At 48.0% G+C, this 13,217-nt stretch overlaps 1 protein-coding gene across 1 annotated transcript in view; it reads right to left on the bottom strand.

Annotated features, from left to right (window-relative positions):
- Window positions 1-1,994: 1,994 nt before the first annotated feature.
- Window positions 1,995-13,217, bottom strand: part of LOC104275037 (protein yippee-like 2) — a 20,231-nt gene continuing 9,008 nt past the window's right edge. The window contains exons 2-4 of the mRNA XM_009870874.1: window positions 4,707-4,750; window positions 3,857-3,965; window positions 1,995-2,930 (exon numbers count right to left, since the gene is read on the bottom strand). Of these exons, the coding sequence (XP_009869176.1) occupies window positions 2,841-2,930; window positions 3,857-3,965; window positions 4,707-4,750 (243 nt within the window). The 3' untranslated portion in view covers window positions 1,995-2,840. The remainder of the gene's footprint in view (window positions 2,931-3,856; window positions 3,966-4,706; window positions 4,751-13,217) is intronic.

Genomic DNA, 13,217 nt, shown 5'->3' with positions numbered 1-13,217 from the left:
AGCGTACGGGTCCGACCACCAGCTCCCAGCGCCGTCGCGTGTCGCGGGCGAGTCAGCAGCGGAATAAGAAGCGCTTTGTATTTACTGGGCACGGAGCAGAGAACGAACGCCAACGAGCCTCACAAACCTGTTTTTCCTTATCTCCCTGTACAGCGCGCTAAAGTCACTCTATAGATAATTCTCTGGGAGTTGGGGATGTTTACAGGCACATTGTTTTCTCGTATCAGGGCTTGAGGCTAGATTCTCTGCAAGTGTAAACCTGTGGATGCTGATGGGACAAAACCAATTAAAACCAGATTAAGATCTTGCCATATTCAAGCTTAGGCCGGCTGCCATTAAAAGCATAACCCCTGCGAATAGTTAAAAACAGCCCGGCCTGATGGATCATCATCCTTTATTGTCCCAGATACATGGATAAAAGCATTTACATCTGCTAGCTCTCTGTAGGAACTGCTCCTATTTCTCAGAGCAGTCCTCTAGACAGGCCTACCTTGATACCACTTTTCTATAGGCAATCCTTCTAAACACCAACAAAAACCCATGAGACCCTGCGTGCTCTTTTTCTCAGCCTCATATGAATGATTTGGGGCTATCCCTTACCTCTTCCACTAGTCAAAACTCACTAAATTGTCGTGGATCACCAGCCAAAGGACAGGAAAATAGGACCAGGCCAGTGCCAAAGTCAGCAAGACAGTGGGTATTGCGGAATTTTTTGATTTTTTACTAGATTTTTACCACCGAAGGCAACGCGGATGATGGAAGGAGAGAGGATCAGGAAAGAAAGCTGAAGCAACTGTTACGCAGCCACAGCAAAAGGGTGGATAGAGGAGCCACCTCCTCATAGGGCAGCCCCAAACCGAGCCAGCCCCATCCAGCAGGACCTGCGGCCAGTCTCCGTCTCACTTCTCTCTCCAAGGTTGTAAAGATCAGTGGTTTGAGAAAAAAAACACCAGCCTTTGCTCAGGTGGACCATCAGGTCTCTGGGTTTCAGCACAAGGAGCCAACACCTAAGTTGCACCCGGCTCCATCGGCAGCGGCTCTGCTCACGTGCCCTTCGTTTAACAGCACATTCCTTTCTCCCCACCGGCCCCCAGTCCTGATCCCCAGGGCCCAGAGTCTCTCCAGGGTGGGGGCAAGCAACAGCAGATTAGAGCTCCAAAGCTTCGGTTTCATAAGGAGTTACAAACCCCTGCACAATGCTCTTTCCTCCTGGATTAAGCAAGATTTCCCCCAATGGATTAACCTACTTGAAAGAATTCCACAAACAAAAAGAAAATTCACTCAGAGAGATAAAACTAATTCAGTTAAATATTCTTGAGTTATGCACCAGGTACTGGCTGGACTGTTGCAGAGCAAACTTCACACTGTCACTGATGCCTTACGCAGCTCCCCTCTCACACACGACGCCCCTTCCCCACCAACTACTTTGGGAAGGTTCACACTAATTAAAATAAAAAATATTAAAACGGGAAGGACTTGTCCCTTGCAGTTATGATGCCCACATCTAGCCCTCCCCTTTGAACTCCAAGGCATAGACTGTTTCTAGGGTAAGGGGAAGATGTTTTAATTTCTTTTTTTCTTTCTCATCCCCCCCTGTGTCTGCGCCAGGCTTCTGGGAGTGGGAAAAGCGGGGAAGGTTTTGGGGAGGATACCTCATGGCTTGAAATATCCACCTGTGCAATTCTGCTACAACCGCCAGGTCCTCTGCTCCCTCCTCTCCCCACTCTCGCACCATTTCTCTGCCAGGCTCCATGAGAGGAGCTGATGGCTGGGGCCGGGGATTTAAGAACAAGATTCTGTAACAGCATTTACCTTACTCGCAAGGTAAGGTAATCGACAGGATCGATAAAAGACCCCCAAGGATGCTCAGCGGAGGCCAGGAAATCGGGGGTGTCCTGCATTACTAAGCGTGTCCCCATCCTCCTCTGTGTAATTTCCTCTTTCCCACCCAGCACGTGCCTTTTTCTCTACCCCCCGTCGTATCTTTTAAGCTGCAGCTCCAGCTCCCTTATGACTTAAGTGGTTTTCTCCTCTCCAAAGGGCTCAAGAGTCAGGATTTGGTTTCTCCAGCTGCGAGGATGCTCCCTGCAGCTGTGCTCTGTTGGGATGTTTGGCCTCCCTACCCTGAAATAGCGAGAAAAAGGAGAGGCAGGGGATCTCTCCTGCCTTCAGGTCCTCCCCCCACCAACCACCAAGTTCATAAATGGCAAACAAAACACAGATCTGCGATTCGCTGGCAGAGGGAACTGGTTATGACTTGTGCCCAGCCAGCTTAGACTGAAGCTCCACCGACAGAGCAGCGGTTTTACAATTCGGAGAGAACGCAGCCGTGAGGTATTTTTCTGTCCATTTAGACAAGTAGATAGTTTCAAGCCTTGGTTCACCAGGACTTAAAGGAGAAGTACAGTTTCAACTTCTGATGACTTCCCTTCGGGCCCAGTCCCCACCCCCTATCACCTTCTCCTGCCCCAAACTCAGGTCTTCCTCTCGCACCGAGACCTTCTGATAAAATGCCACCACAGAGCCAACACCAGTTTGTACTTAACACACTCACCAACACGGAACGGCTGTCGGGCATTCGGTGCATTCTCTTAGCCAACGCCAGAACAGAGAGAGAAGCAGCCAGGGTCAACTCACAAACAGATACAAAGCAAAGAGACAGAGAGACAGAAATTTAGAGGCCAGTCACCAATAAAGATGGAGAAGGGTGTGAAGATGCTCCAAAATTGCAGAGCCTCTAAATGCATGGAACCAAGCGTTCAGTCACTCTCTCACTCTTGGATTTAATGTTCGGTTGGATGGCATTCTCTTACACGCTGGTAGGGCTGGGCTCTTTCCATTCAATCCCAGCCATTATCCTTGATCATGTGAGCTAGTTCAATGATGTATTTGCCTTCTTTATACTTCTGGCTGCTTTCAAAAGCGTGTTCCTGAAAAAAAAAAAAAGGATAAAAAATAAGATCAAGATGGTATCTGAAGGCAAAGCCATAGCTATAGATCAGATCTGGGCACAGCAGTACAAGTCTTAGCCTCATCTACAGAGTAAAACAGTCAAAGTGCAGGTTAATTAACAATAAAATGTTAATTCCACTGCTGGAGAGGCTCGGGCTTACTGCTATGTTTACAAAATTTTGTATTTTGTTTTACAATAAACTCGGTTTACGTACTTAGTGTCCCTCCCTGTTTCTGAGATCTGTGCTGTGTTTCTGCACGAATTCCTACGGCATTAATTTTTGATGCTTTACTTTTTATAGCCTTTCAATTGATTTATTAAAGAATATTTCTGCCCTGCGGCCAAGATACAATATATGTTTTGTTTAGACACTGGTCAAAATGTTTTGACAAACAAGTACTCCGTGTGCCTCCTGGAGCAGAAATTAGGATGTAGAATAAGCTTTTATTTGAAGGTAATTGAATTTATGAAGAGCAAGAGCCAGCAAACAGATAAACTCATTTTCAATAGCATTTCCAGCGGGAAGGACACAGGATTAACAATATATGGATCATTCTATTATTCTCCTATCATCTGGCAAAACCAGACGATGTGAACCACAAGACTAACTGAAGTTAGCCTCATTTATGTTAAGAATCACTAAGGGACACCGACCAAAACCAGGCCCGTATATTCTTAGTAAAAAAATACATTAGCCACAAAGAACTCTTGTTCTAAATGGATGCAAGAAGGAGGGAAAATGGAAACGCAGGAAGGATAAAAAGACGTGGCTACAGCCCAGAACTCCCATTTTTGGTTCCCAAGGTAATGGTGTTTCCATAAAGCCGTGTTAGCACGCCCACACCTTCAGCAAGGGCTGCAGCGAAGATGCCCACAGGAAGAACAAGGGATACCGATACTCACATATTTCCAACCCAGCGTGGTTTTGCAGTTTTCACAGTAAATATCTGCAACCGCATGTAATCCTGTTAATAACACCCGCTCCTCTGCAGGGCCACAACCCACATTAACTCTGGGGAAAAAGGAGAGACGCTCCCTGTTAGCGCGTGTTGCCACAGCAAGATGCTACAAGGAAGGCGACAACAGTTTTACTGCAGCGTTTGAAAACACAAGCAGGGAGATCAGGATACTGAGTCCCAGAGCTGTGCCAGAAACAAAGATCTCTTGCAGTTCCAGAACAGAAGGGAAAGGTAAAACAGAATTTTTGTTCAACTCAAAATTACACAAAGCTTCGAAGATTAATAACACTCCAGTAAATTGCACTAATTATGCATTTGAGAAAGATTTTTCATTTTCAAACCGATAAAATGTTACATTTACTTTCCCAAATGGGAACTTGAAAAATGACACTGAAATCAGCAGTTCTTCTGAAAAGACATCCCAGCGATCCACCAAAAGTGAATTATTGGGAAAATTATACTTAATTTTTATGCTAGCTCTAAAAAGTAAGTTCGTACTTAGGTATCATTTATTCTCTACACTTGCGAAACTTTGACTCCAGCTACATTCTCTGAGAGGAGAATGACTCATCCATTAGCTCCCATTTCTCCTGGCTGCTTATCTGAAACCTCAACATAAAATCAAATATGAATCAGTGCTATTTCCTGCCTTTCTCCAATCACTTGCAGCAAGCTCCTGAGTCTTAGGCTGAGATTTTCTACAGGAAGATTATCCTTTTGTTTTCTTCTTCATCAGGGTTTTCTTAAGTCTATCCTAAGAGATGTGGAGGTGACACAGACGAAGTTATACTCACACTGAATTGAAGAGGTATGCTCGTCCTTGGCTTCCTTGAAAGGACTGAAAGGCAAGAAAACAAAATTCAGTCGTCTGGCTGACAGAAATCAGGCTAAACCAGGACTTCCCTCGACCACTGCACTAACACCAGTCACAGCAACTGCTACCCGGGGTCTGAGAAACGCACACCGTCACAGCCTGCGAGATGGGGAGAGCACAAAGTGACGTGTCGGGAGATGAGCGCCGAGGGACAGAGGTCTTGTCCTGCGGGTGGGAAAGGGGCAGCTGCCTCCAGTTCGAACGCCTGCCCGTTTCCTGAGGAGCACTGGCAGCCCCCCCGGAACCTCACCTGCTATTACCAGCATTTCCAGCGCTGTACAAGTCCAATTTTAAGAGTTTTGAAACACCTGATGATACATGAATTCCCCTGCACGCACGGACGTTGAATCAAACTGAGAGACTGAGACCTACCTGTGGAAGCTCCTGCACACACAAACACAACCCCTACTCCAGCGATTTCACACAACACCTGAACCTTGCTGAGGTGACTGCAAGCCTTCCTATCCCCACCAATGCCAGGGAGATCTTTGTGACTGGATCTAAACGCAGGATGAGATACAACTGGATAGAGATGAACGCAGACGAGAGAACCACACAGCCGCAAAACCACACCAGATAATCACCAGTCCCTGCCCCATGTTTCCCCGTGATCTTACAGCACTGCCACGAACAGGCAGGGTTTCGAGGCGAGCGGAGCAATGCCAGCCCGGCAGGGCCGGTAGCTGGGACACTTCCACGAGCCAGCAGAGTCTCCGTTTGTGTCAAGTCTGTAACGTTACCCCGTGATGGTGCTTCGCTTACAAGAGCCGGCTGACACACAGCAAGCGCTACCTGCATTCTTAATGTACTTTGACAAGCACACACTGAATTAAGCATTTTGTGCTTATGAGCAAGAGCGCAGTTGCTCTCTGTACACAAGTTACCTTAGGAGATACCCTGGGGGATGCATGCACTGAGGGGCAAGGAGCTGGGAAAGTCAAAGAGCAGCTTTTCTGGACCATTTAATTCTCTACCTTGCACCTTGCCAGGAACGTTGGAATATTTAATGGTTTTCTTAAAAACTCAGCTTCTACAGATAAGCAACGATTTCAGACTAAATACTCTTAAAAGCAGCGAGATGGGGTTTTGAGAGAGAAGAGAAGCATTCCAAGTTTTACCTCCCCGGCTCACTAGCACCAGTCTTCTGTTTAGTTACGAGCAACTCGATCCTGGAGCAGCACAAACATGTCACATAAAGCAATCTCTGGGGGGGTCCCTGCCTTTCCCAGTTTGTTCTCTTCTGTCAGCCCAGCCCGAGGGATGCACCCCCACGCCTGCCCAGCCGCTGCCTCAGCGGAAAATCCGCTCCCCAGCAGGAGAGAACAAAACACGCTACAGGCAGGATTTAAAACTGCCCTGACAAGAGAACGAGAACAGCCGGTCACGGTGTTTAGCCTGGTGCCCTTTTTGGTGTCAGGGTACCCCGCAGAAGCGGTGAAAGCCCACTGGAAGATCCCCAATTGCAAGAACATACGCAAGAGGCTCCTTCCCAGCGAGCAGGGGCACCTCTGCGGGCGCACACGGAGCCACAGCCCGCAGCGAGAGCTGCCTGTGAGGTCTGGGTGGCAGCGAGGGCTCTGCCAGCTCTAAGTCACTGCCTGGCAAAAAAACTGACTTGAGTCCTGGAGGAACAACTGTTCTTCAGAGGGATCTGAAGCCTGAGATTAGCTGCCACCCAGGGCACAGAAGAGCCACTCTGGATTCAGAGAGGACGCCTGAGGCGCTTGGGTATCTCTGTCACTCAGACAAAAGCAGTGCCCTGAGGAATGCCTCTTTTCTTGGGAAGGAATTAAATAGGACACATGGCTCAAGCATGTTTGTGTAATTGCATTTATTAGAGAAGCTTCTTTTAATCCTTCTGCAGCATTCAAGTTCTTTATTGTTGTTACTGTCAGCTGGCCGATACCCTACATGCCAACTAGGTCTGGCCTGACTGCTACAAAACACACGCTGCATTGTTTCAGCGTCCTGTGTGGTAAAAGCAGGAACCGACACGAAGCTGATGCCTGCCCAAGCCAGGAGAAAGAGTCCAAGCCAGACCCAGGCAACGCTCCTCCTTGCCACAGCGAACCGCAGAGGCATCGGCCGCCCGTGCTGCCCAGGAGAGGCACCGGCCTCCAAGGCAGGGCTGCGGTGGGGCACGGGGATCAAACAGAAGGTCCCACAGCGACGTGCGTGCCGTCAGCGCAAAACGAAAGCAGATGAGGCTTGCTCAACCATCCCGTCCTTCCCAGTAAATTCTTTTCCATAAACACCAAAATGACCGAGTTGGCCAATAACAACAACCACCAGAGCAAAGTTTTTATTGGTACAGAAATAGGATTTTCCATTACTGCTGTACAAAGGCCTGTCTTTAATAAACAACAAAACCAAACCCATCAGCTTTGTGTTTGGGGCTCGCTGGACACTGTTCCAGCCTGCTCTCAGGGGACAGGAGCATCCTTTCAGAGATGCCCTTCCTTCCAGCTCAAGCCAGTGCTTTAGGGTATCTAGAGCAGTCCCTGCCAAAAAATCCCATTAATTTTCTCCTACTCAAGCAGAACTTTTCAACACACCACTGCTCAGCTTTCAGTGCTGCTGCCTGTCTTAATATTCACCCTCCAGCAAGCTAAAGATAAAAAGAAGAGCAAGAAGTCTGGCAACCACCTCAAGTTCACCAGTGCCTATGCCCTCTGCAAGACTAAGCCAACTGTGTCTTTATGAAGGTAGCGCAGCCTGGTTTTATCTGGGTGTTGCAGCCTCAGCATTTTCTGGTTCCTTCTGGCTCTGCAAGAAAATTGGCAGAAAATGCTCTAACAGGCACCATGAAATCAGAATAAACAGGTATATTTATACACAAACAGATGGTTTGTGGTTGTGTTCTTTGTTTGTTTTCTTTTTTTTTTTAAAGGAAACACACAAAATTTCCACAACACGCTTGGTTTTCACTGAACTGTGACAGTCAGCAGCAAGACCTACTTTCTGTGCTATGTATTTTTCCTATGTAGATTTTCCTGATACACATTGAAAGGTGTATCTCACACACACGCTTATAAATCCAGACTCCTCATTCTCTAAAACAACAGCTCTTGGCATCGCCTTCCCGCTGAAAGAAATGGAAAGGATTTTTTTTCTGTTGCTGTTTCCCACTGAAAGCCCAAGCACATATTTTTCTCTGCACTGTTACCACTCAGTGTCTGGCTGGAAACACATCTGTACATGCCAGCAACAAAACTCTCCCTCCCCATCCTGCCCTCGCCCTCTAAAAAACAATACACGCTTCTGAGCTGCGCAACGCACAACAGCTTATTCCTCCCAACTGCTCACGTTCAAAAAACCTTCCTTGCTCCTGGGTGCTCTTGTACTGAGCACGGAGGTGTCTAAAAGCTGCAGGGCTGAAGGAGAGCTGATCTGAGTATCCAGGTGGGAAACCACAAGCCTGGAGTCAGCTGTGTGGCTGCAGATCCTCGCCTGCCAAGCCGTCTCTCGTCAGGGCAGAAGCTCAGTGTTGAGATGCCTTTGGCAGCTGCTCTGGTTTAAGAAGTTCCTCTCGTCCAATTTACAGACACTCATTGCGGCCCCATCAGCTGTGCCGATTCCAAATTAGATCTGTGGAATCATTATTTTAAAAATCAAATTCTTTGTAGGAGGTGGGTGGGTTTGAGGGGAAAAGCTTTTTCTCCTTGTAGCATGTAGCGTGGATCCAGTTTAAAGGGTGATCACGCAGACAACTTAATAATGAGGGCAGACACAAGTCCTTCAGAGTAGGAAGTTCTCGATCTGCTGGCAAGGAAGCGCCGTGCAGAACTGCAGCTCTAGTGAGACAGTCTGCAGGACAGGGAGTTTGGGTTTCACAGACACTGTTAAACCAGATCTGCTGCAGAAGGAAGCCTAATGGGCAGCCAGCACCGAGGAAGTGCCAGCTCCTCTGTGGCAAACATGTTCTGCTCGCTAGAGAGGGGCTCAGCCTGCAAAACTCAAAGTTGAATCCTTGTATGTTCAACACTCATGACCTTGGGAGATGTCATTTTGGTTTTAGTCCTTTTGGCGTGTTCTGGTTTCAATCCCAAGTGCTGAATCCATCACTCCGCTCTGAGCAAGATGCACAACTCCTTCATCAGGGGAGCAACAGCGCGCAGACAACCACGGATGCATGTAGAGAAGGGCTAAGCCCCTCCATCCCGTTGCACGTCCCACCCGCCTTCCCACCGCCATCAGCCCTTTGCACTTGCACGACCCCGTTACTGGTGACTGCTGGAGACACAGAAGGGAATTTTTACGTTCAATCAGTACAGCCGGGGAAAGGCATGAATTGTGAAAGCGCTCCAAACATGCCTACCCACCATGCCCCTTTTCCCGAGTACCTACAGCTTCTCATTCACGGTGCAGACCACTCAGCAGTTCCACACACTGAACAGATGACAGGATTAATACCCCAAGTCTTTGTGATGGCACTTGACAATAGGCTAAACACAAAAAGAGCTGGCTGGGATCATCTGGAAAAATAGGAAGCCGTTGCCAGGGCTAAAGGGCTACATCCTGATGCTCGTTCTCTGCAGAGTGCAGCAGAGAAACCCCTCCCCACTTACCTATATCCAGCTGGCAGCCTTTTAAGAAACCAATAAAACAAAACCAAAAAGGCAACTGGTCTCAAAGAGGTACAACAGGAAAAAGGAACAGAGTGTGCCCCTCCATACTACACTCTTGAAAGCTACAAATAATTCTCACTGCGACGACGCAAACATGAACAGAGGGCCCAAAGCCACTGACGGAGATCGACGGCACGTCCCAGGCAACGCAAATTGGTAGCGTCAGGGGAAGCCAAGTGACCACAGCCGTCTGACTCGTCAAAAAGAGGACACGTTGTCTGTGCGATATCCCCACTGAGACAGAGAAATTCAGTGAGTAAGAGAAACAGCATTACGAACTCCTGGGTTTAAGAAGCACTGAAGTCTGTGTGAGAAAAAATCACCCGACGATCTATTCAGAGATAGCTCTATTATCTCTTATTTCCCACCTACACGTACAACTTCTGGTTCTAAGTCACTACACTCATTCGCACAACATCGACTCTAAGAGTTTTATCTATTCGTGCTGCTGATTCAACCCTTAAAGATCTAAGAATGAGATGTTCTCATAAGATACAGTTTGAACAGGGAGAGCGGATCTGTATGTATGACCAAAGCATCACGTCAATCCAACTGGAGCAGATATGTGGGTTTTTGTATGAAGGTACGCTCCAAAACACAGGCTGCCCTCACCCTGCTCCTTCAGCACTTCATCCGCATTCCTACCCGCGGCTATCCCACCTAACAGCCAGCACCACGCAGACAGCTCTGCCTTAACCGCACCTTTCAAGACCTATTAATTGGGGCAGCAATGATTCCATTAAAAAGAAAAGTCCTGCAATGTGTGTGGAGGAACCACTATATCCGGTAACGGCACCAGGTGTGCGACGACTCTGTGAGGAGGTTACTTGGGAGTGGCTGCGTGCTGGAAAGAAAGTTGGGAAAATATAACTACGACAATACCTGCTGCAGATTCTGGGATCTGCCTTGGACACCGCGAGCCATTTCCACCATCTACGTGCACCACGCTCAAGTGTTTCCCAAGGCAGCACAAGTTCAGTTACTTGCATCTGCACAGACTACAGCGACCTCCTTGGGGTTCATTAATTGTTCTTCCTCACAGGAGGGACAGTCAATGATCAGAGTAAAGTGAGATTCAATATTGCTCTGACTACGCAAGGTGCAGACCCATGTCAAGGGAACCGGTTACCTGATTCCACCTCGTGCACAGATGTGACCTTGCCCTGTTCAGGCTGTGCTCCTGAGTTTTAATTGAGTTTTAACACGGGTCCTTAATGCTATTTAAAGCCCAAAGTCGATACTGAATTAGTGCAACAAACTCATCCCTGAAATAATTCAATTAATTCAGCAGGGCCTTATTCCCCAGCAGTTTATGTTGCTGTGCAAATACACAGTGAATAACTACGAGTCTGACGTGTTTCATCCCAGGAACAGCTACATCTGAGTGGTTTTACACCATGTTTGTGTCTCAGGTCATGTTGCCTGCGAGAAGGCAGGTGCGCAGACTGGAAAGATAAAACATGTTACTACTTTTTTTACTATTCTCAAGGGAGATGTTATGACAATTTTTTATCCTGCCTCCCGGCAGCAGCAGGTGTTCATTCAAGCCCCTTGATCCCTCCCCGCTGGACATGAGCAGGGCCGGGCCGTGGGTCTGGTAAGAGGCTTTTGTTCTAACAGGAACCAACTCAGCGTTTCCACCGCACAGGATAGGTGGGCAGAGACTGCAGCCAGACAGTGCTAAAGGTCTGAACAAACACTCGCGAAAACACCAGCAGCCTATCCTGGTGGCATCGCCTCCACTTCCCGTGAAATAAATCCTCTGCTGCTCAGAAAAGGCTGTGGTGACGCTGCCAGGGAAAAGGTCAATGTAAAGGAGCAAAATCAGTGACTGAAGAACTTCATGATTCTGTTACATCCCACTGTGGTGGGGAAAGCATCGATTCCTGCTTTGTGTACAGGAGCAGAACCTCACCCCTTTGAACTGTTGCTGAAGCAACGCCTGTGTGAGCTGGGTCCATGTCCTCTGTCCCCTAATGCCACAGCCAGAAGAGATCGAAGGGCAGAATTTCCAGCGAGGCTGAAAGCAGTGAGCTGTCACCACCAGCTCAAGCCATCTTCAGACTTACTCAAACCCACAAGAGCCCTTCAGCACTCATGCAGCTCTGCTGTGCTCCGAATTCTAAGTGTTCCAGAGCCAGCCTCCCCGCTCCTGATCCTTAAAATACTCAGCTTGCCTCAAAATTCAGGCAATTAAGTCATAGTTGAGTCTATGTTTTTCCAAGAAGGACTTGGGTTTGGTTTGTTTTTGAAGGAGATCCTCTCATCTTCACCTGTTTCTACGAGCTGAAACTAAGAAAAATCAGCACAGTTCACAGGACTTCCAAAAACTCTTAGGAAAACGTATCACAAACTGCAAGGGGACACTGGGTGCACACTCTGCAGCGCTATCTCCGTGCCATCAGCGCTGCTCAGGAAGATGGAAAACAAAGGGGACCGTCCGGGTGCCCGATCCCATCAGAAGCGAGCTGTGAGTCTCTGCTCCGCGCTGCTCATCGGAGCGGGTCCCGAACACACATCAGCGCAACACGAAGGTGACACCAGAGCTTCGATGGGGCTGTGTCGCTCCCAGGCAGACAGGCTGCACAAACTGATTTAAATGGGTCAGGATCCAGGAGCAAACTCCCAGTTATAAATTCATGTGGCAGAATGACTGTCCATTACCACCGGAGGGGAGAGCAAGAGATTTCTTACAAAGGGAACTTTTGTAACGCCACTGCAAAAGAGAGAGCTCTTCTGAGCTTTCGCCACGAACGAAGATCGGTATTTAGCGAAATACAAATTGCCTAAACCTGAAATTTTTGCTTTTCCTCAATGCACTTCTAACACAAGTTAAGCCATCCACTCTGCTGAGGTAAAGCCTGAGCAAGACTCTATAAAACACGTCAAAATTCAGAAAGTAGCTGCAAACTGTTCTGTCCCCTTCTCCCTCCAACACGCCTGGCAGGCTGCCCTCCAGACTCTGACTCAGTTCAAATCCAGCACGGTTAAGTCCCATCGTGTTATCATGAGTCCTGTGCTATTCAGGCTCTTTATTAAAGCCCTGGGCTTGCAGACTCTGTATTTATTTTTAAATACATTTCCAGCCCACAGACTTCAAAGTGAAATTTCAAAATGTGAATGCTAACGGCACAAACAACTGAAGGCAAATAAAGAATACACCAAATTTATGACTTCTATAAAACTTCACAATATTTTGGGGCTTCTCTTGTGATTTTGACGGTCTCTGGTTGCTGCCACTGTTGTGCTTCAAAACTTGACTTTAAGATGAAAAAGGATGGAAATACTGTGGGAAAACAAAGCAGATGCAGTGTTTAAAAGCAATTACTCTGATTTATTTAGAGGGCACACAAAACCAGAGCAGCTTGAGGAGACAAATCCCTTTCTTCTCTGCAGTCCAAGCAGGGATTTGTGTGCCGAAGAGCCCTGCAGCCCAGGAGAGCACAGAGCACGGGCACCGCTCCCTTCCTCTCCTGTTCAGCTTCCCTCCGCCAAAGGAAAATGCTCTCCCACATTAATGTGGCACTGGGAAGGCTGGAGGAAGAAGGGCAGCACAGCTTCTGCGAGCACAGGTGGCTGCCACGTGCCTCCGCTTCAGATCCAGAATTCAAGATCTACCCACGGCCTCGCAGGTTGGAAGGGAATTGAGCACCAAGTTCTCTGACCAGGTCCAGCCTTGGGAGGAAAGGGCAGGCGAGAGAGATCCGCTTCACTTCCCACGCAGAGCACTCTGAACGACAAGCTGCCCCCCACAGAAGCAACACCGGGTTACAAACTCACGTACACGGAAAGACCACAGGTTA

Source organism: Apaloderma vittatum, unplaced genomic scaffold, assembly GCF_000703405.1.
Source record: "Apaloderma vittatum isolate BGI_N311 unplaced genomic scaffold, ASM70340v1 scaffold12446, whole genome shotgun sequence".
Classification (NCBI taxonomy): domain Eukaryota; kingdom Metazoa; phylum Chordata; class Aves; order Trogoniformes; family Trogonidae; genus Apaloderma; species Apaloderma vittatum.
Note: the sequence above shows the minus strand (reverse complement) of the source record. Positions and strands in the feature narration are given on the sequence as shown.